General features: G+C 38.3%; 1 protein-coding gene and 1 pseudogene across 2 annotated transcripts in view; both read left to right on the top strand.

Moving 5' to 3' along the window:
* Window positions 1–24078, top strand: part of NUDT14 (nudix hydrolase 14) — a 62492-nt gene extending 38414 nt beyond the window's left edge. For both annotated transcript variants that reach the window (XM_037394431.1, XM_037394429.1), the window contains exons 3-5: window positions 5577–5641; window positions 10489–10726; window positions 22551–24078. In XM_037394431.1, coding sequence (XP_037250328.1) covers window positions 5577–5641; window positions 10489–10726; window positions 22551–22791 — 544 coding nt within the window. In that variant the 3' untranslated portion in view covers window positions 22792–24078. The remainder of the gene's footprint in view (window positions 1–5576; window positions 5642–10488; window positions 10727–22550) is intronic.
* Window positions 18127–18252, top strand: LOC119151890 (annotated as a pseudogene).
* Window positions 24079–24385: the final 307 nt, after the last annotated feature.

The following is a 24385-nucleotide window of genomic DNA, read 5'->3' as shown; positions in this document are numbered from 1 at the left end:
ACTGATTAAATTAATTACTTGCTTTTATTCTGGCATGTCATTTTTCTGTTTCTTTTTTGGAATCTGCCATTCTTTTTTCATTGTCATCTTTGGGAATGGTAACTGAAGTCTCGCAGGTTCTGATAGTGTTGTGGGGGTTTTGGTGTTTTGGTTTGGTTTGAATGTATGTGCATACATTACTAAATATTTTACATACATATAGAATTGTATGTATTTATATATACATATGCAAGACTCAGTAGGTTGCTGAGCTATGATTTGCCACAGAATTTGTTGCTTTTTTAAAAATAACATTACTTCCTAAAGTCTCCAATATGGAGCCGAGGTTACCATTTGTAAGCAGCGCAAACAATATTACAGATCTTAAACTCATTTGGAGATAATTTCTAGCCTTTAAAATTAGGTGGAAGTGGCTGAGGTTAAGTGGCTGAGTGGGAAGCCCTGGCTTTCAATGTTAATGTCAATCTTTTTTTTAGGTGCTTTATTTTCCATTATTCAATTCTGATCACAGTTTGTGTGTGACACACACATACCCATGCTAGATGCAAGGAGATCCTGAGTTGCTCTTACAGTGATTAAAGAGAGGTCAGTTTCTTTGCCTGTATTACCTCATCAATTGCTTAGCATACTATAGTATTAGCACAAGATTATCATCAAAAGCCCTCATCTCCAGTCTTCAGTCTTATGTCACAAGGGAATCTTGTCCTTTTCTTTGCTATTACTGTACTGTGATTATTTTAAATATTATTTTTAGTTTTGCAAATTTACACTTGTAAAGTATGCATTAAGTTCACATCTAAGAATAATGAAAGACTGAATCAATTAAATTTTTAAAATCCTTTAATAAATACGTCTCGTGAAAAGCAATTAGTAAGTGTTAGCAGTTGCTTGTGGATTAACTGTAGCCCAGGTCAACAACTGACAAATCATCAAGATAGATTGCCAAACCAATGACTACAAGGTGAAATTACATTTCTACCTAAAAAAAACCCCCAATAACAACAAGAAAAAAACCTAAAAAAACCTCAACCCAACACAAAAAAAAACCCCACCCCAGCAAACCAGAACTAAAAAAACCCCAAACCCCTAACCCCCACCCCCCCAAACCTTCCTTCAAGTATTGGAGCTGCAGAAGTGCATGTTCTTGTAGCTTTAGCAAAGCTGATTTGCTGATCTTAATTGCTAGGATGTATTTCAAAAGAATTAACTTTCTGTGCATCCATATGTGTGTGCACATTTTAACAGGATGTCAGTTTGCATCTGTCCCCAACCTTGCAACTGCTGTGGTCAAATACTGTGTTTGTTACATTTCTCCAAGAAGCACCACCTTCCTTTCTGGGGTTTGAGTGTGTGAAGCTGCAGTATTTCTATATAAATGTCTGCTGTGCTGGAATGTCATAAAGCATCAGTTACTGTGAGTTCAATAAATACACAGCTGTGCTATGCTGGGGGAAGGAAAAAATATGGAAATTGGTTTTTAGGCCAATGGTACACAATGGAGCCATTTTCTAAACTCTTCTAAGAGGTGTTTTCAACTGTGAAGGTTGTATTCAGGTAGATGTCTTCTCTTTCAGTGAGACCTCTAAAGGTGGAAGAGGAATTAAAATTCTAGACTCCTGTGTTGTAGATGTCCATGGGTCAGTTGTATGTAATTTTTCCACATTGACTTTGACATTTCAGGGAAGCCAAATATCCACTGGAGAATCCTAATACTTGCCTATTTCAGTCAGCCTTTTCTTTGAAGTTTAATTGGTTAAATGCTACCTGAGATCCTTGACTGAATAGTTGGGAATCCCTTTTAAGAAAACATTGTGTTAGATACCAAGACCAGGCACACTAACTGCAAACTTGAGTACAAGAAAAGCTCAGGTGCAGGGTAGCTGGTCTTTTGAGGTACGTCTTGCTGATGCTTCAAGTACTGACCTTTCTTAAAATATTTTAAGGCTGCCCTAATTGTTCCTACATTTACAGAAAGAACAGTATCCTACCTCATTGCACAGTAACCTATTTACATGCATGCTTTCTTTGGGAAAAAGAAAATGAATTAATTTTAATAGACTATTGATTTATTGTATGTATAAAGCGAGCAGGAGCTACTGCAGGGGGAAGCTGAGAAGGGGTTGGGCTGAAGTCTGAGCAGCCTTGTGGTCTTCACCAGCCCTGGAAGACACTGTGCAAACCTGCATCATCTCTTAATATGTTGTCTTTCCGTTTTGGTCATAAACCAACCACCGACAAACGCAAGTGTGAAGGAGCCAAGTCTCCTTCCTTGGTTCAAGGTGATTTACGTCTTTAGAGAAGCAAATGATAGCTCCAGATTGACACATAGAGCACATTTCTAAGGGTTTTCTTCTCAGCCATCTCTTGCCTACAGCATTGGCAAGCCCACTGGCCATAGCAGGTACTGACCATGATGCTTGTGTGCAGCAGTTATGCTGTGTGCTCTTTGTGTCCCAGGTGCAGGTCGGGGGCTCAGTGGCATTGCATTTGCATTAATGACCTCTCCTTTTACACCGGCAGTCTCCTGGAGCGTCAGCTGCTGGAGAAATGGCCAGCGAAGATGTACAGCTGTGGAACATGGTAAAAAGTAATCATTTGCCACCCAAAATGAAAAGGTTGGCAGGTCTAAGCTGAGACAGTGCTTCGCTTGTGCAGACATGTTAATAGCTTGTTTTTAAGGTGTGGAGGCAAGTTTTGGATCCATCGTGATCCTTTCACATCTGAGTATTCTTTTCCTTTGTAAAAGATAGCAAGAAGGTGGTCTTGTGCTCCTCTCTGGGACATGGACAATGAAACCGGCTGCTACATTCGGACCTCTGATGTCCATTTCAGATTAAATCCTTGTCTAGGATTCCTGCCTTTTTTAGGAAATATGGCTGGGGTATTTTTTTCCCCTTCTAGTGGCTCTTTGTGATTTTTCTGGTAACATACAGCCTGGGCTTTGTTTGTCTTCTGTATCTTTTTATTTGTGAAGATATTCCCAGAAGTCATTGTGAATGTTTTAAATTTTTATTTTATATGCTTAGTCTTTATTTATCACTTTAAAGCTTGCAGATGCATATGTAATATTCTGAAATAGGTTTGGCTATAATATTTTAAAGGGAATTGCCTTGAAACATCAAATACCCTTGTGGTATGATACCAGTGAAAGATGTATTTGGAATTCTGCTTTTGTAGTAATCCTTTTTGGTAGCCTGTATCATCTGTAAGAATAGTAATCTTGAAATACTGTAGTGAATTCTTTGTATAATGATTTAAAACTCTAGAAGATAAATACTTTCCTTATAGCTGAACCCACACATTTGGGTCATTGCAGCAATAAGGAAACCCATTGAAAGCAGTGGCTCAGGGCATCCTCCATTTAAATCAGTTGAAGAGTCTTGCCATAACTTTCTATAGTATGCAAATAACTGTCCCTAATGCGGCTTCAGATGGGTTTTCAGAAGTAATATACCTCGTGACCTGTGGAAATATTTCACATTATATTGTTTCTTGCGGAATAAAAAATACCAAATGCATTTGTAATGTCACACTCCTCCTAAGAAGGTGTAATTCTGAACTTTCTCCTCCATGGCTCTCCAAGTCTGACAAGAAATATTAGAACTTGTGTGTTGTGGTTTGTTAAAAAATGTAAATTTATGTTCAAAATTGTTTGTCAGTCTCTCAGAAAATTAGAAGTAATTAAATAGAAAGTTCTACAGATTTGTGCCATTTCTGTCCCCTTTCATCTCAAGATGGTGTGAGAAGCAGACAATTGTAATAACTTGCTGCTACTCCTTTCCAGCTTAATTTGATCTTGTTCCTTAATTCTGACAGATTGTTTTTAATTTTCCCATCTGTTCCATAAAAATCTCAAGTGATTGACTCTTAGGAAAAAATAATGTCTAATAGCTGAGCCATTTTTAATGAGTTGGTATGAGTTATTTAATGAGACGTGCTGAAGAAGGCAAGCCAAGTGAAAAATTGGGCCTGGAGTGGTGGATGTAAAGAAAGGTAAAGGGCAACCGTATGCTTCAGGAAGTCTCCACTCTTTTGTTTAACCTCAGATTTAGACTGCTGCTCTCTCCAATTTCAAGCACCCCACATCCTTAAACCCGTGGACAAAAAACAAAGGCTCAGTAGCAGTAATTCTTTTCCCCCCCTTTTTTTAGCACAATGTCTACCCTCAGACAGTACTGCTTTGGGGAGAGGAACAGTCATGCGAAGGAAAAAAAATAAAATCAAAGAATAATACTTAAGTAAATGTAAAAACGTGCTAGGCTGTGGTTTAACTTCATTTCTTCTAGCGCCCTACCCTGTAACTCCCAGATACTCTAGTGCTAGGTCAGAAAGAACCCCCATGCCAGTAAACGGAGTGAATGTTCTCCTCCAGCATCTCTAAAGGCTAAAACTTTTACTTTAAAATTGCCTGTAAGTGACATCTGGGGCAGGAAGCCATCAATATGCAGTACGGGTCTTTGAGAATAGCAACTATGAATATAAATGTTAACATCTGGACTTCTCCCTTATGTTTTGGGGTTTATATATTATTATAATAAACATTAACATTATTTTTAATAATCATCAAATAGCAGTTTCTCTGGCAGCTTGAGACTTCATTATTAAATCAAATAGTGAAAATAAATATACAGCTCTTTTACATGGAAAGTTGAAAGTTTGACTCAACACTGCAAATATTCCATTGTTATTCTGATCTATTGTAGAATTCATAGAATAATGAATTAACTTTCCAACTGCATACAAAGAGGCATAACAAAAGAAAGAATGCTACCATGGTAATAAGCAAAATATATGCATGTTTTTGCAGGTTTTAATGGGCTACCAGCTAAGGAGACAGACTTCTGTCTGCATTTTTTTAAACTAGTAAAATCTGAGTAATTTAAAGGTGAGCAGAGAACATCAGTACTTCACACTTTCAGAGCATCTTCAAATAACTCGGGCTCTCAGGCTTCCCTGTGACATACATTTCAAACAACCAAAGAGGACAGGGGAAAGATTAAAATGTGACTTTGAAACCATTGAATGTAGTAGAAGTGGAAACTGCTTCTGGTTTAAATTTGTACAAAATTGGACTTGGATGGTGTCCGTTTTAAGGCCCAAGCTCAACAAGTAGCCACAGATAGAAGATGCTCTGTGCTTATGCAGATGCCTCTGGCTTTGAATGAGACTAGGCTGTGCCTAAGAGTTAGACTGCCCTAATGTGGGACCGATATAAGGTAAGCAAGTATTTTTATTTTTAAGGACTTTTTTCCTTGTTATTGCTATCTAGTAGCAATGTTTCTGTGGTTGGACTTTTGTTTTTTCGCTTTGGGGAGAAGGAATTGATCGTTGTCTTACATTGCATGACAGGAGAAAAAAATGACTTAATTTTGGGTAAATTCCCATGGGCTTTAGAGACATTACCCATTATCTATCCCTCTTGATGGATTTTGGACAAGGATCTGGTTGCATTGTGGCTTTAGTAATAAATCTGTGTATTTATGTAGTTAACATTAAATTCACAGGATGTAAGTTTAATAGTTCTGCATTAATCCTTCATAAAGCATTGATCTTTTGTTTTTTATCTTTTTCCTCAGTGTGTCAATCCTGATCTTTAATACTTCTCGGCAGTGCTTTGTTGTAGTGAAGCAGTTCCGCCCAGGTAATCCTCTTTTTTTAGATTTACTTTTGCTCTCTAGTGAAGCAAGCTTTTCAGGGTTTAGCAGTTAAAAGTTGGTGCATCTGTGGTGATAAAATCTTTGTTCTATATTCTGTTTCTTTGTATGATAGCCCACTATTCAACCACTTTTCAGTTGGTCAGAATTTTCTCACCAGGGAAATTGCCATTACAGATGAAACCAATGATCAGGGTAGCCTTACATTCTGCTATTGGGTTAGTCACTGTCATCTTTTGGATGCAATTACAAACAGCTCTACAATGATCATGCAATAGATTGCTTTTATTTGAAGTTCCTACTAGACCTATGTAGTATTTAGTAGGCAGCTTCTGTGCAGAAGCACATTTCTTTTTTTTTCTTTTGTTCTTAAATATTTATTTCTTTTTTTAATGTGTTATTGTGTCTTGTATACTTCGGAATTTAAACTGAGGGAAATTCAGGACTGCATGCTTTTTCATAAATACATGGACAGCTTCATTGTACCAGTTACTATGAATTTAGGTTAATATACTATTTTTTTCTGAATTTTTGTGTTAGTTATTGTAATTCAAAGCAAGATTTACTTTCTGGAAGTTAAAAATGAAATGTATATTCTCTGCATGTTAATTAAAGAAAATCACAAGATTTTCCACTGTTGCTAAGAAACCATTTCAAGACTGTTCATGGTAGACTTTATAGGAAACTTTCTCGGGTGGTGTCGTGCTGTCCTTTCTTACTGACAGTGATTGACAGGCTCTTCAGTGTTGTGCAGCACTGTTATACTGACAGTACATACTTCTTATGAAGCCTTATATTGACTATTACAAAGACAAAGTGTTTGTTTATTTGTTTATTAATAATCCAGTGCTTTTTATTTGCCAGCCAAGTGAAATGGCTCATATAGCTGTTGCTCCCTTTGAGGCAATCTTAGGCAGAAGTGTTCATATTTATGCATATATATATGTACACACACGTACTGAACAGTGATGTGTTCATTACATCATCTGTACAGAGGTGTCATATCTGCCTCAGAAGACTAGACTGTTGTTGGAGTTAAACTGTTCCAGAGGTTGGAGCGGCTCAGAAACCTCGCCTTAGGGACAGTGGTCAGTCAGACACCCCATAGCAGTTCAGTGATCACAACCATGCCCTGACAGTACTCACATCACTTTAATTACGTTTCCATTGCACGGTTATTGTCTGCCTTGGTGCCTGAAAAGGCAGAAAATAAAGCAGACAAATAAAGCAGAAATAAAGGCTGGGACCTTTTTCATTGCTAGCTCCTACCAGGGTCCCACCGGGAAGGTGAGAGCACATTACTTTTGAGCAAACAGCTGCCTTGCACTCACCAGGCACGCTCCCTGCACGTGTGCTGGTTGACATATGTGCTTGCCTTCCTTTAGGGTGTGGTGTCGTGATCAGGTTTTCCCACTGATGTCTGTGCTTCTTTTAAAGGCAGTCATCACTCCCTGTACGTACATTCCCACCTCATTCCCTTTGGCAGCACCTGCCCTTATGCAGCCACAGCAGACATCTTAGGGCTGAAAAAAAAATGAAAATAATAAAAAAATGAGGATTAGGCATTTTATCTGACTGGCCTGAAAGAGTTCATGCAGGCTTGAGGGGTGGAAGGAGCACATAACCAGGGTGAGGCAGACATGGCCATAAATTTCAATGTATTGTGGACTTAGATCATCTTGAATGATCATAAAACACACATTTGGAAGGAGCAGAGAGAAAAAAAGTTACACATTTGTCTCAGTAGTTTCCATATTAGTTCCTCACACATGACTGACTGGCAATGGTCTTGGGCAATGCTCATTTTGGTAGCCAATTGACCACACATTTTCAAATATAATAAAATAATGTGTTGGTAGGAAAGGCTAGGATTAGTACCAATGAACATGTGCTCTGTTTTTCTCACTGTGAGTATAATGACCTTTCAATGAATTGTGATGTTTTTGCATTGATTTAAAATAAACAGAATCAAAGATTTGAATTGTAAGCTGTGTTCTGTTTTAGGAAGTAGGAAACACAGATGCAATCAAAGAGAAATCAGAAGTTGAAAGAAAAGCAGGCATGTTCCCCAGTCAGCTAGACCCCGCTAACCTCTCAGTCCATACTGTTGTTTTCTTCTTTTTAGGGATAGAAACAAGTCCCTGTATGAGTCATCTATTGAGGGTGCTTTTAATAACAGTTATGATCTTATTTGATGAGTTTGGTTGAGCCATCTATCCTTTGTCCCAGCTTTGCAGAAAGGTAGGCAAGTACATCAGTTTCCACTTTGAGACTTCTTACAGCTGAGTGGCTCCAGGGTAATTAGTCAAGATGCTTAATGAGCGCTAGATGGTTGGTTGAGTCCTTACTATGCTGCTGCTCATCACATGATGACGGAGGAGACTACCTGGTGATGATGAAGTGGCAGTTTCTGACCAAAGTAGCATAAGGCATCAGAAGACAAAAGAGCAGTCAGACACAGTACTAGTGAGTGGGTGACTGCTGAAAAAGAAGCTCTTGGTTCTGGTTTCTGCTCTCCCAAACTGTGTATGTGCAATAAGCTGACAAGCTGTAATGAGAAAGAGGAGAGTCACAGGTTACGCTCCAAAGAGTGTTCCCTAGCCTATAGGCCACAGGCTGCTTTCCCTCCGGTACTTCATCTCCCCTGGTACATCACTTGTGCAGTCAATTTTGCACCTTCAGAAGAGGTATGGGGGACTTCTCTGCTCCCTGATATTAGCAGGCAGCTTGGTGGTCAAGGCTTTGCTTATCTGTGAGAGATAAATTGAGTTTAAACCTTTGCGAGCCTGGTGATCCTGAATTCATACTCTGACTCCTTGGTGAATGCTCTAATATTTGGACTCTCTTACAGAAGTGGCTGGTACTGCTGCTTTTCTTCCTCATCTGCAGAGAAAAGCTGTTACTGGGCTTTAAGTGCTGGCATATTGCAGGACTTTGCTCTGAAGAGGACTGCTGGATTAGGTCCTTCTGGGAATGTAGGTTTTGATCTACATGGAGCCCAGTTGTGCTGAGGGAGAAGGAGAACAGCAGGTGCCTGCTGGAATGACAGGACGGGTTTCAGGGATTCAACAGACTTGTAACAGAGGGTTACTTTAATCACAGTTTCATATTTCCATACCCCACACTCTTACCTGCATCCTGTTTTGATGGCCAAGCCCTTTAGTGGGATGCATGTGTTGTTCCTTCTTGTAAATACTGATACGGGTATGTCAGCAGTAAAAAAGCAATAAAACCTTAAGAATATTTGGCTCATCTTGGAGAGATCTTAGATGTAGTTGTCATTTATGATAATTGTCATAGCTTTTAGAAGTTTTTGGAATAATGACAATAGACACCCTACAAGGATCTGTCCCTCAGAGTCTGCATGGAATATTTGTTTTGCTGCCTACATGCTGCATTTTAAAAAGAAAACTATGCTCCAGTTATGTTTCAAGTAGGAAATGGAGGCTCCTTTCCTTAACTGTTTGAATCTCAAAGGCCTAGATGTACCTACTGCAAACAGCTTTGAAAGTTTTAACTTTTGGAGAAAGATTAGGTTTTGACTGATCTAGACACCTCCCTTTCAAGTGCTGATCTTGCTATGCTACACTTCTGAGGTGTTGCAAGAAGCATTGCAGAAGGAGCCCTGGCACAAATCTCTGGGGTGTAGACTTCCTCAGAGACTAAGTGCTTGAGAGGTCATTGTGGTACTTTTATGTGACAACATTTCTGTGGAGACTTCATTGTATGTCAGAGTTTTAAGAAATAATAAGCTAAATCCAGTAACTGGAAGAATGCTGTCCATCAAACTTGAGCTCTTTTTTATACCAGTTCTGCAAGATTTAGAATGCAAGATGTAAGGTAAGCTCATTTGAAAACCGTGTTACGTGTATATGAAATACGCATGTAAAATACTTTAATGGAATAAAAATAATTTCAGATTTTAAAATAGTTTTATTCAGGGTGTTTGTAACACCCTCATGGTAACCTTTCATGAAAAGCAAGGAGATAGACATGAAGAAATTTCAAAGAAAAAACAAGTGAGGTTATACCTATAAATTAAAGTTACCATGATCTGAAATTGTCAACAGTGATTCTTTCTATGTTCACATCCAGTCCTGCAGTTCTCACTCAGGCAAAATTTCTGTTGACATCAGTGAGAGGTTTTGCTTAAATAAGGTCTAAAATCTGGCATTTGCACTTTCTTTAGGAGTGCTTTACAGTGGCAGCTGTTTGTAGATTAGTTCAAGAAGTCTTTTTCAGATTCCACAGAGGAATCTGTGCAAGGAGCTATATGTTCAAAAGAGGATTATTTTTTTTTTTCAAACAAACATACATGCTTTTCATACCCTTTCTAAATAACAGCTGAGTTGACAGGCTGAAAGACTCATCATTGTGCACATGGTACATAATTTTGCAACCCAACTTCTCTGCAAGATAACTGCATAGTTTAAATTAAATCCTGATATCCGCATTGCCCAACAAATGGAAGCTGTATGGCACTTCTGGGACTTAGACTTCTTGGATAAACTATCTTCCTTTTTTTATTTCTTTTAAGGTGTGTATAGATTCATTCTGAATGATGTAAGCACAAATAGTTTAAAGAATAATTTTACAGAAATGGCAAGGAATTTTGTTCTCTAAAATTCCAATTTCGGTGTGTCATAATTTTACACAGATAACACAGCTTGTTACTCTTAATACTTTGATGATCAAAAATTTCCGGGCAAAATTTGTGTACCATCTTTCTATTTAATATGAATACATTAACATATCCACCCCCCCACCCCCCTGTTTCTTTTTCTTTTGTGTTGTTTTTTGTTTGTTTGTTTGTTTGTCTTTTAAAAAAAAAAAGCTGTTTACATGTGTGAAGTAGAAAGGCAGCATCCTGAAGTCTTTCAGAATCAGGACAAGGAGAGCTTCTCTCGTCTAGAGGAACCCTTACCTGCCTTGGTCGGAGTGACCTATGAACTCTGTGCTGGCATCGTAGATAAACCAGACCTTTCTTTAGAAGAAATTGCCTGTGGGGAAGTCTTAGAAGAGTGTGGCTATCGTGTTCCTGTTACAGACCTACGGAGGATCACTTCTTACAGGTAAATAGCAGTGAGGTAGAACACTTTGGCGTGGTGGTGTTTCACAGATTGCTGAAGTGGCCTGAATGTAATGTAACATTCCCTGTTCCCTTGTTTAAGCAGTGTGTTGGGAGAAACACAGACATCTGAAAGTATATGAAAGGTGTAATTTTCAGCAAGTGAGAGGATTATTTACAGAGACTTAAGGAATTAGAAACTCATAATTATGGGATTGAATTCCCAGTAAGAATGATACAGTTGTAATTTATTCCAAAGAGTATTCAAACTGGGAAAAGTTGCATTGGGCTTTACAGAGCAGTTTGTTAACAGCACTAGAAAACAGCTCATCTTTACTGTGTCAGGCAATTTCAATCTCTGATTTTATTATCCTGATTAGCAGTAGAAGCTGCCCAAGCTGGACTCTGATTTACCATTAAAACAATTTTGCAGAAGCCTAAGAACCCGTGCCATTAGATTTCTTCATAGTAGTTGAGCCGTAATTAAGTCATCTTGAAACTGGACAATAATTAATTATATATATGAAGATTTTGTTGATTTGACTATGAAAATTTTTACATTGTATTTTTTTTTTGCAGAATTTCAACTAGTTATTGAAATAGATTTAATGTGTTTTAAAACATATTTGGAGTAACAGGAAAACTATATGTAAGAGGAAAAATATAAAATGTGAGTTGTTAGAGGGGGGGGAAAACCCACCAAAACCACAAATCCTTCAAGAGAAACTTTGCACACAGCTTTAATCCCATTATATCTCCTCCCCAGCTTCTAGTATTGTGATCCAAAATGTATGTATGTTTGCATTTTACAGAGAAAGCAGCAGGTTTTTTACTTTCTTTATTTTGCTTGACATCTCCATTGAACTAGGCCCTGTCATTGGTTTTTAATTTGGGAATTGAATACAAATCCACAGCTGTCAATCCTGGCAAATGTTATTTCCTGCTGGATTAACAAGCAGTGCTTCTGTTGAGGGGAGGGGGTGAATCACAGGAGCTGTCTTTTACAACTCATTGAAACTAGATTAAGGGTTTGTTCTACTGAAAGAAAAAGCGCTTTCTAGATTTATGAGCAAAAGCTGTCTATAGAATTTCATAGATTGGGTGACACTGACAGGCTATATAGCATGCAGTTAGATGCATATGTGTATGTACGTATGCATGTGTATACAAACACAAAATAGGAAAAGCAGATTATAATTTCTGCAACTATAGAAGTTTGTAGCTTCAGTGTGGAAGTTTGACTCAACATTAACAATTTACATCTGGCTAAAACACCATATATTTTTTGGTCGATAAATACCTTTGTATCTTACAGGTGGTTGTTGGTTTTTTTGTCAGTTTCTTTTTTTTTTTTTTTTTTTTTAATTGCACTGACTTGTGGAGAAAGTATACAATTGGAGTTTTCTCTGTTAAGACCCATGCAAAGGGCACTTAATATGTTAATCCCCCAGTCCTGCTTTGTCTATGTGTGTACAGCTTTCTGCCGTGGAAATCCATGGAAGTCAGAAGGGCCTTATACTGTTTACTTTTTTAGATCAATATGAAAGGTTGAAGCCTCAAAGATGGTATTTTACAGTTTCTTTTGTTGGATTTCCTGTGCTCTGTATTAGAATTTTCTAGGTCTTCCTATTAGGAGTGTCCTGTTTTTCCTTCAGCCAAAGACTGGCGTTATCTGCCTGATCCTTGACAATTTGGTGCAAAGACAGGAATTAATTTGTTCTATGGTCTGCTAAGGATGTTTTTTCCATTATGGCTGTATTACAGATAAGAAATTCTCAGCTTTTTCTAAATGTAACAGGTTTTTCCAAATGACTTATGCCACTGTTCATGCTGTGACTGTCAATGCAAAGCACTGACATAAGGCATTACATCAATGCATATGCATGCCATTAATAATTACAGTACATCATGCACCACTCCTATTATCTGCCATCTCAGTGATCGATGTAATAGCTGCGCTATATTATTTATTGATCCAGTGCATCAGGTTAGAGAGGAGCCTTAGAAAACAGAATTGGAAGGAATTTTAGAGAATCTCATCTAGATTGCTCCTCTTCCAAAGATCAGGCTCAGCTAGATTTAAATCACTTCTGACAAATGTGCATCTGTGCTTTCTCTAAAATCTGATCATTTCATAGCCTCTCTTAGATGGTTTCAGCATTCTGTCTGAAGTGTCTTAACTATTTGTACGTATCTGACTAACTATCTAATTATCATGAGCAAGTTCTTCCTCATGTCTTGCCTAAATTTCCCTTTCTTTACTTCAAGTCTGAGACTGACCACCCTGTTCCTAGTGGACATGAAGTACTTCTGCACCTTCCACATACTTGTTTGAACGTCTCCTCTTTATTTTATTTTTGCTTATGCAAAACTATCTGAGTTGATTTACACTTTCTCTTTAGACCCTGTTTTCTAGATGTCTGATTATTCCTTCTGCTGTCCTCTGCCTTCTTTCCATCTGGTCTGCAGATTTCTTAAAACCATAATGCCCAAAGTGAAGCACAGTATTTTAGCAGGGGCTTTACTAGTGTCACATAGAATGGAAGCATTATTTCCATAGTCTTACAGATAATTTTGTTTATATGATGTGGCCTTTTTTGAAAGGTCATTATGGTCTGCAATGCCTCCCCTATCTCAAAACTGTTTTCTGCAGCAGTACTGCACTGACATTCACCTCCTGTCTGTATTTGTGCTGTTCGTTATTGCTGCCTGAATGCAGAACCTTGAACTTGCCTTTACTGAATTGCATCCTATTTTTTCAGACTGTTTCTCAAGTTGTTGGGATGATTTTAAGTTCTAATATTAATATCTAGCTTCTTATAAATAATCTTTCTCAGCTTTGCTACCTTCAGTCTTTATTTCAACATACAGGTTCTAAAACAAAATATTGAATTACATTGAGTGGAGAATGGTCCCCAGTGGAATCTGATTTCATTTGTATTTCCAATTTGAAAATATCCATTCCATGCGTACCATCTTCATACTAGTTTTCCACCTATTTCACAGTTCCTTTGATTTCTAAGTATATCACGATCTCCCAACTTCTTAATGAAACTGTCATATTAGATAATGTTTAAAACCTTGGTAAACTGAAGTTGTATTGTTTGTGGTATTGTCCTTATCCACAAGACCTGTTAATCCTGTTATAGCTGACATTTGTTTGGGCGCACCTGATATATTCCTGACAAATCTGTTAGCTCTTGTTCCTTTCTTGATGCCAGTAAAACTGCCAATAAAATATAAAAATATTTAGATAACTGTAACTAATAATTACTGAGTTAAGTCTATCAGATTTTTGTAGATAAAACCTGAGAGTTGTGTGCACAGTGAAAAAGGCTTTCGGACAAAGAAGAGGTTTTGCGTTGTCACATCCTTTGGTCTGAAAGCAAGGAGTTGTCTTGTTTTTCTGACAACACCCCTTTCTGGAATCGTGGTCATGAGAAGGAAACTGCCTGACTGGAATGAAAGCAGGACTTGAGCTAGACCTGACAGAAGGATGTGGAAAGCAGAAGAGACACCAAATGTAAAGGCAGAAACAGTTTTGGCTAGCGAGGTCAGTACAGTACTGCGGCTAATGAATTAAGGGGAGGGCAGGGACAGTGCATAGGGAGGATTTAGGCTAGGGGAGAAAATCAAATAGCAAATCCTCGAGTAGAAAAAGAGGAAGAGGAGATGAAAGAACAATGCAGAGTAAAAAACATGGGCTGAGGACTAAATGGAGTTGGGGAAAGTACATTCATTGTGGCAGAGAAAAAAATCTCTTTATCAAAATGATAAAGTACTTAGACTGTATTCAAGCAGAACTTTGCTGTGTTCTTAGGCAGTGGGAGCAGTAAAGATTGGAGGTAATCTGAAGATAGGGGTTTTTTTCCTCATTTATTATCAGGGCCTGCAGCAGTTTTGAGGGATGTCTTTTTTTTTTATGTTTCTCAGCTAACCAGAAAAGGTTAACTACAATATTGCTACAGATATTTCAAAAGCACATACAAAGAAGCCATGGGACCCTGTTCTTAAGTTCTTTCAAAGCTCCAGTGACGTTATACTCATCACATAGAAGCCAGACACTGAATTAAGCAGATCTCAGACTTAACTACCTTGAATCATCCACAGAGTAGCTGCGGAGTCAATGAGAAATCAGGAAAGAAGCCAGGAGTTGGGGAATTTACGCTAGGTGAGTAAGAGTCTTTGGAACAAGTTGTTCCAGCAGCAGGACGGTATGGCATGGGTGAATGAAGGAGACTACCCGGTTGGGGCAGATAATGAGAAAGACAAACATATTAAGAGGGCCTTGACTGGAGGAGGTCAGAGAAATGACACTTTGAGGAATCAGAAATAGCTGTTCCTTTTATAGAAAATGCTAGCCAGAAGCTGAATTTAAATGCAAATTGTTCATTTTGCTGTGTAGCTAGAGGCAGGAATAATTCTGAAAAATACTTCTATTGTTTGCAACCTCTGTGATGAGTTTCCTCATAGTGGCTGCACAAATTGCTACTTTGTGCTTGGTGTACAATAAGTAACCCTGTGGTATTACAGAAAGTTTGTTTTCTATTTTGGGAGCACCTAATCCACTTTTGAAGGCTTCCTGAAAGTTTTGATGCCTGCTGGTGTGTTGAGTTCTTGTCAACTATGTGTATGGCCTCAGTCAAAAATAGAATAGATAGTAGATGCAATGGGTGTAAATGAACCATTTAGCTCAATAATAAAATGCAGCTAATAATATAGTACTATATAGTCAGTAGACTGAGGCTCCATGAAAATGGTTGCCAGTTAAACTGTTCATTTTTCAAAGCTCTAAAAGAAATCTGTGAACTCCTTCGAGTTTGTTGGGGTTTTTTTTCCCCCTAAATGCAAAATGTTGCCAGTCAGAACGACTTCGAACTTACTCATATATCAGATATAACAGATATAACAGATTTTCTATCTGTCATGGTATCCCAGCAGTTTTCAGCTTGAATCCCATGTGAAATTCTGTTGTGAGTTAGTTTCTTATGTTGCAGTACTTCCGGCTATCTTCCTTGAGACTTGTTTTCTTAGAAGACAGGGGCAGGGAAATATGTTGTTGTTGCTATTAAAGATGTTATTATTGCCATTGCAACTTACAGTATTTTCTTTTAGTTCTTGAAAATTTTGGTGGTCTTGAAGAATATTTATAAAATTATTTGGAGTGAAATAACATCTCAAAGCATCAGGACAAAGCTGAACCAGAACTTTTCCCTTCATTCCATCTTTATTTTTTCCCAGAGGTTGTATCATAGCCAAGATTTATTACACTAGGAGCTGTAGCTTATCAGCCTGGTTGCAAAAATCAGGTGGATTAATTTAAGGGCTTAACTATATTAACATAGGTACTTACTTTAATCTTCCTACAGTTAACTTTTTTTTTGCCAAAAGTATACAACAAAGAAGAGCATTCAGAGAATTAATTTTGGATGTTCCAATTACTGTGCCATGGCTATTAGTCTCTGCGCAATGAGGTAAAAATGGTTTGTATTCATAGGTTTTTATGTAGAAAGAATAATAGCCTTGAAAATGTTGTAGTGCATTATAATTAGAAAGATCACCTGCTAGTACACCTGTCGGGTGGTGGCATAATGTAGTATAATTTTATGTTAATTACTTCTCTACTTTTTTTCCTGCACCTGCTGCATATAATGTCAGAACTCTACAGAAGTCCTAAGAAGTGACAATAGGAGGTGCATGTCACCGTTCATCAGTTTACATGTTGTGTGCCTGAATAGTTCTTGATTTCAGCAGAAATAACACAGATTTGTCGTATTTATTTATAAACATGAATTATGTATTCACTATATACCCAAACTCTGCATCCAGATGGCTTACGTCTTATAAAAGGATGTATTGCATTTAGGAATTTTCACATTAACTATGTCAGTTAAAACAAAAAAAAACATTTCTGTGTTGATAGGAACAGGTAGGTGTTGATTGCTTATAGATTTTATATTTGTTAAATATTAAGAAATTATGAAAAGTTTAGCTTTTAATTGCTGTCTATCAGAAATCTGAGTTAACTAAGAATTCTCCACAATGAAAGTCAATTTATTTGTTCCCCATGTTGTAGCAGAGGAGTATAATATACTGTTTATTTTCTCAAATGTGCATGTTCCTTCAAATTAAAAATATAATATTTATGAATGTAATGATTATGAATGTAAGAGTTTGTTGGTATAGGTGAGCACCCAGGCATGAGAAGGTGGCAAAGCTAATCTTAACTATATGCTTTGAATTTTGACCTTGTTTACAAATGTGCACGTGTGCGCACACGCTCAGTTTGAAGAAGGAACTCCCTGTTACTGAGCGTTGGCAAACATACAAGGTGGACTCGGTATCACTGGCGGCTTTTAGGCACTACTAAACTTCTTTCTTTTTTTAAAGCAATAAGATACTGTTGCCCACTTGTGATAAAACAACGTGTATGTATCTTTATGCTTATGCACTTAGATATGACAAGTGAAAAGTCTCATTTTGTGAGCTCTAGTTCATGTGCTAAGTATTTTCTTGTGCACTTAATAAAAGGGAAGAGCTAAACAAAGGCTTTGATAGCTGCTATTGCCATGTTTCAAAAACAGATTGGAGTAACAATCTGTCTCTTGTGTTTTTCCTGGTCTAAGAAGGAAGTAGATAGAAAATACTCTAGTTACAGCTTCATTCTGCCAGCCAGTCCCACCCCTGGGCAGGAGGTGAGGAGAAGCACTTTGCAGTCATTCTGCAGTCCTTCAGCTTCTCCACTGTGTTGTAGACTACAAGTGTGTTGCCTGTAGCTTTGAGAGCCATAGCATGATTTAATCACCGTGTTTGAGTGTTTTATTTAAAGTGAAATATGAAAATGCAGCATACAGTCTTGTTCTGATGTGTTAAACTTGCATTTAAATTACTGTTGTGATGAAAACCATACCACTTTTGTATCCTTACTTTGACATGCTTACATTCTTAGACTTGCTGTTGTCAAAGATAATGGAGATTTCTAACTGTCTGTGAAGGAGTGGTAGAAGTTTAGTGCTCACAGTTTGGTTCTAAAAATCTATCTCTGTTGAAGCGACAGGGTTTGTGAGCCTAAGCCCTAAAGATTTGACAAAGGGTATTTGTCAGCCATGTAGCTGTTAATTGAAACAAGTAAAGAGATGAGGAAAACAGAACTGTGTTGTGTATAGATCATTTGCATTTGTCCCACAATGGTAAATAAGAGTCAAGCACAGTAGAGACACATCCAAATACATCTGGAACAATCAGCTAGGTCAAGCCAGGCTTAGTAGGTCTGGGTCAGTATGAGCTGTGACCTGCCTGGTCTGGGCAACACAGTGCTAAACCCATGGAGTGAGGCTGAAGCCCAAAGTCTCACCGTGGGTGAGTGCTGTGAGTTTCAGACCCTGCCTGCCCTCCCCCAAACCAAGCCTCTCTTGTTCTGGGAAGGCACCTTGATCAGGAAGGTGGTTTTCCCAGGGTGAAACTCATCACTTGCAGTTCGGGTGTGCTGACCCCTGTGATTTCCACAGATGCAAAGCTAATGAATATAGCTGTAATCTGTTAATAGGTGACTCATTTCAGACCATGGCAAAAGCGTTTTATTTGTAATGTGAAATACTAGGGCAAAGAAAAGCATATGTTACGGACTTGGGATAGTGGAAGAAGGTAGCAGAAAAAAAGGAATGTAACCATAATTAAAGGCACATCGATATTCCTTAAACAGCATGCTCAGAAAGTGAAAGTGTGCAAAAGCCCAGGAAGTTTCTAGTGACAGGTAAGTGTGAAAGCATACTGAAAACATAGTAGCTGCCTGTTGCCAGTCAGACCCACCTTCTCCCTCTCTGCTGTCTTCCTCCTCTGGCCCCAGTACCCACAAGCACTGAAATATATCCACATTTTCCAAGGGTATGTGTTAAAACACTTCATTACTTCAATAAGTTGGAAGCTCAGGACAGCTAACTTCAAATTTCTATAAAAATCAAAGGTACTAAAGACAAGCAAAATGTCGATTGCATTGATTTTTGGACAATTTTCTAAAGACAGGCAGGATACATTAGTATCTAAGAGCCTGGAAATGTTGTGAAAGACAGACAGCAGTAAGCAGTATTGGAGAATATTTAATTTAGTAAAGGACATTCCGTGTGGATCCATGCAAAAATGACCAGCTGGCAGAGTAAGCATTTAGAGGAAGAAATATCAAATTTAAAAAAGGTAAGAAATATGCCTTTTTAATTAGTTATATTTCTTTATCTTTCAACTTCTGTCTGAAACCACTGAAATGGACATTTAGTTAGACAATAGATAAAAGCGGTAATATGTTTATAAACAATGTCATGCAATAGTCTACAAAGTCACCCATCTAAATAGTAAGGGGATCGTAAGTAGTCTTAGAAATATTTAGGTTGCTGGTTTAGGGGGGGGAAGAGTAGAATCGAATAACGTGAGTATTAATACCAGCACACTCTGATTTTATTTATAGCTCATTTGGAAGTTTTTATTAGTTTTTAATGAATAACTCATGGCAAAATGGCACCAGAGAAAGATAAGTTAGGTAATTAAATAAGAAAAAATGAACATGTGGGTCTGTCCTCCTTTAAATATATATTGTTGCAAATTATTTTATTGGTTTCTGTGCCAAATTATATGCCAGTATACATGAAGAAATGCCATAAGTTTGGGCTTCATAATAAAGGAAAGACATTGATGCTCTGTGCTTTCATCTTTTAAAGTATATTCAGGCTAGTAGCCACTTTTGATGTATTTAGTTCATAAGAAGAGAAACACTGCTTTAATAGAAATGTCATATGAGTAAATACAATGAAATAACAGCATATTGAAATCACTCCGTGCAGTTTGAGCTGCATTGGCAAGAAACTGAATCTTGCAGTGTAGCACCTTGGGAAGGAATATTCCTTTATATTAAAAAAAAAAAAAAAAAAAAAAAAGGTGTGGAAAATGAACTCCTGTGATGTCCACAGCTGCAGCTATTTCATATGTAGATGGTCACAGGTGGTATATAAGGAGATTATGCTGTAAATAAATAATCAAGCCAGACTGTTCTTATAGAAGGGCTCCTTAAATAAGATTCTGTTTTTCTAGATAGCATTTACATAGTATCAAGTGGTCATGGGTGTACTCAATTTAGGATAATTTTCATTCTGCAGGTGGGGCACCCCAGATGAAGCTCAGACTTGACACTTAACCAGGAATAGCAGAACATTAAATGTATAACACATAGTCCCGTGTTTTTTTCTGCCTGTGGAGACTAGCAAGCTGTATTCATTGTCTTGCAAATTTTACAGTATAAATTCACATGTGTTTTTTATTCTTATTATCTCTTACCAGAACCCAGTCTCTGAACCCTGGGCTTCCTATGTTTGTTTAATTACTAAAAATGCAATTCTTGCAGAAACAACTGAAGAATGAGTAACCACTGTATGGAGAGAAAAACAGATCTGGATCTCTGGCTGATTTAAAAAAAAAAAAAATCCTTTCTGCCGCCTCAGACAAGAAAAGAAGGAAAAGAGAAAACAAAAAATGAACAATCTACTATTCCATCACAAATATGTTCTCTCAGTGAGGCTCCTTCCAGTGGATGTAGCTATGACAGTGAGGAGCGGGTGGGTAGCACATGGGTCAGTGGTCAGTGACAGATGCCAAGGTGACTCACTTTTTTTTTAAGCTGAGGGAGACTGCTCAGTGGATGATTAGAGCTTAAATAGCCAGGCGTGGTGGACTGTGAAATAGATCTGTTTGCTCTTAATCAGTATTTCATTTGCAGTGTTGCTTTTTAACATTATATATTATTGCTTGTTAATACCAAGAAAAATATATTGTCTTTTAACACAAAGGGCATCTAGTGAAGTGTGCCTTCATCCTCACGGCAGAAAAGGCGCTGGCTGAGAGCACATTAACCTTAAAAATGGCATTCCAACTTCTGCGAGCTTGTTGCTGATAGCAGCTTGATGAAAACTGGCCCTTACCTTCACAATGAGATGAGAATGATTCAGCTGGCACGGTGGGCCCAGCGTGCGACTCCCGCTGCTTTCAGACTGCGTTAGTGTTGTGCTGTCTGCTGGCTGGAGCCTCGCTTGAGGTGAGGTGAGCGGCAGCACGGCCAGCAAACGGCATTACCCTTCCCGGCAGCTCCCTTTCGGAGAAGGGAAAAGGGAGTTTGGCACAAGGAGTCCCGAGAAGACTTTGATCTGGTGCCAGTGGCACCTACAGTCTGTGGATGATTGTCAGCCCTGGGTGGCTCTTTTATTGGCAGACCATCTCTGGTGGTCATCAGACACTGTACAAATACCAAGGACAGTGGCTGCAGAAAAGAGGTCCTTAGGGGGAATAAATATTGAACCAGATTGACTGAGGAAGGAGGTCATGTGCTTTGGTGAAAGTGGAAGAGAAAATGGAAAACCATTAGTCTGGCATCTTCCTGTGTGCTAGTAGGTCCCATTTTCTTGGTTAAAATGGGTCTTAAAAAAAACTACTGACACTGAAATAAAGTGGTGAGCCCAGAATGAAAGGAATCCTGTAGCAGCATTCACCGCTCCTGGAAGTGCTGAAGATGGTTAAGTTTCTCTTCTTAGACATACAGGAATGATCCTGGAGGAGTAAAACATCTTGTCCAATGTTACAGAATGTATTAGAAGAAATTTTAGGAAAGAATTTGCAGGTCTGCTCCCTATTCTGTGTTTAAAAAAAAGTGTATATTCATGTAAGAAACCAATTTCAATAATCACTATTTATTCTCCAAACAAAATAATTACCAGTGTTCTTAGAAAATTGAGAGACAAATGATTAATTCCTGCTATAGGGTGTGATGTATGCTGGATTAACTGAAAGATTTAGTTGACTAATGGTTGGGTAAGTACGGATATACACTCTTAAGACCATAACACTGCTACAAACCTTAGAATCCTCTGCATGTATAATAATAATACGGAAGCTAATTTTTCAGCTTGCCCTAGTGCCTCATTCATAGTTGCAGTGAACTTTGGATCCAGATTCAATGTAAAAAGTTGCTTGTAATCATGTGGAAGGAGGAAGCTGTGATTACGATGTGAATATTTTCTTGGAAGGACTAAATGAGTGGATTATGTACTTATCCCTTATTTAATAATACCTAAATGAAATAGTCCTAAGGAAACAGGGGATTAACAAATAAGAAGTACAACACACAGCAAGCGGTCTAGCTGAAGAAAGACTGCATAATCTAAAATATCCTCAACTAAATCCACTGTAGCAAATTTAGCAGGGAGACTGAATTACTTCAGATAGATGCGTGCTTACAGTGGTCCATCCATTTGGGTCAAGGCTGAAGTTCAGGAGGGATAGAGAAAGACTCTCAGGCTGCCTTTCTGTTATTGTACCCATCTACTCCATGAGCAGAGGACTCCAGCTGTGTATGGGCATAATCTTCTTAAGAGTAAAAAATCTAAATATTTGTGTAAAAACAAGCAAACAAATGTGGCATGATAGCATACAGATACACTGAGGAGTTTCATTCTGTTGTTTGTAAATCTCTACAAATCATCACGCACTCCAGTTCTCACCAAGGTCAGCTGAAAAAACTTCTGTTTACTTCAGTATACATAGAACAACAGTCCCCCAATTCAAAACTTTTTTTTTTTCTCCCAAACTAACATCTTTCCAAAGTTGCAGCACATATTTGAAGACAAATCCATTTCATAAGCAATTGTATTTAAAGTGTTGGTATTTCTGCATGAAAGTTGCCATCGATTTCTCTGTTAACTTAGTGACACAGGTTAAGGACCCAGGTTTCCATTCTTAGTTCCTACCTGCCGCCTTTTTATCTAAAACAGAGTTTCTCCTCTGCTTTTTTCCAGGTCTGGAGTTGGTGTCACAGGTTCTAGGCAGACGTTATTTTATGCAGAAGTAACAGACCAGATGAGAACTGGTGAAGGAGGTGGCCAGCCTGAAGAAGGAGAGCTGATTGAAGTTGTAGAAATACCTTTAGAAGACTCAATGAAGTTTGCTTATGATGAGACTCTCCCAAAGACAATGGGTGTTATCTTCAGCTTCATGTGGTTCCAAAACAACATAGCACCCAAGCTACCAAAAAAATAAAATCAAAGTACCACGGTTTTAAGAAAAGCTTGCCTGCTCGTTCTGTGGATACAGAAAATTGCAAACCTTCCTGCCTTGATCGACTCAACTTTTCACAGAGCAAATCTTTCTTGAAATAAATCTGGAAGTAAAGTCTGAATTAAAATCCTGACCTAATTTCCATCATTAGCAAAACACTTACTGGCTTCACAGGGGCCAGGATTTGCCCCTGAGAGGCAAATGTTGATTTCTGCACAAAGGCTAAGTAAATGTGTCCACTTGTCTCTTTTCATGGCACTGCTCTACCACTATTTTGAAGAGTTGCTCAAGACCTCAGTGCAGCTGCCAGACGAGCCTGTCACTGTGGTCTGTATGTGCTGGCAGCTGTGTGTTCTGTGTGGATTCTGATATTTGGGGGGTGGGAAGGCAGCAAACCTTAATAGTCACAGATATCCTAACTATGTTCCTGGGTTCTGCACAGCTTTCAGGGAGCAGCTTTCTCTGTGGTGCGCGGCTCCTGTACAGAGAACACGTTTGCATTTCTGAACATGCAGACCTGTATTTCATAAGCAAACCTGTCTGAAAACCCTTCTGCTAATGTGTCATTTTGACAATAGACCAGCTGTAAGATTATGTGCTTCTGTTTGTTCCCACTATAATGCTGAGCAGCAGTGATGGTGATAGAGGGATGAATGATGGGGGCTTCTACTGGAACACATGCTTCTTTGTTTGTTTTATGGGTAATACTTGATTAATTAGATCAAACTTGGTCCTCTAGAGTGGGACTTGAGGGGCTGAATTCTTTTAATTTGACTCTGAGGTGACTAATAGAAGTGATTTCTCTGAGGTGTTCTGTGGTCTGTTTCCTTATCACCCAAGTGGGAAAAATGGGACTTACCCCTCAAATAACACTCCCTGCAATCTAATGATTGGAAGTGCTTTATTGAGATTCTATCATCATTTGTGCAGTTTCCATTGAAGCCTGTGCAACCTGCACAGACGTACTGAGCAACACAATTTGATTTAATAAAGTGGTCTAATTAGAACTTCCATTACTTGTTCTGTCTGCATACTTTAGATGTGGACTGTTTGTCATGTGAAACTGTTAAAAGCATGAATGACAGAGAATCAAGCCTGGCAATTTAATTACACACTGGTTTATGTTATTTACTGTCTTAATTAACATGCCTACATTATATGTGCTTCTAGGCTTACTAAGGTGCTAAGTATGTTTGGAAGATGAGTACTGTGAATGTGCAGACTTTCATATAGCAACTGGAATAAATGCAGTACAGATGCCTGATGGTATCCAGTGGCTGACTTAAAATCACTGCATATCTAAAGAGGTGTATAAATAAATACTTTTTTTTAAAAAGGCTTTTAGAACTGGTACTTCCTACTGTTGGAGGGAAAAGGTCCTTGGAAAACCACCGGAGAAAGAACAGCCTTCGTCTGCAGGGGTCGGACACCTTTTGTGAAAGTTCAAACCCATTTACGTTGGACTGTGCCTGGTCTGGGGTGAGTCAAGGGCTGAGTTATGAAAAGCAAATAAATTCTGTCTGTCTGTTGTATATACATTGGAAGGTAGTTTAGGGTGGGGTCCCCACTGCTCTGC

This window comes from Falco rusticolus, chromosome 7, assembly GCF_015220075.1.
Source record: "Falco rusticolus isolate bFalRus1 chromosome 7, bFalRus1.pri, whole genome shotgun sequence".
NCBI lineage: Eukaryota > Metazoa > Chordata > Aves > Falconiformes > Falconidae > Falco > Falco rusticolus.
This window is presented reverse-complemented; position numbering and strand designations above follow the sequence as displayed.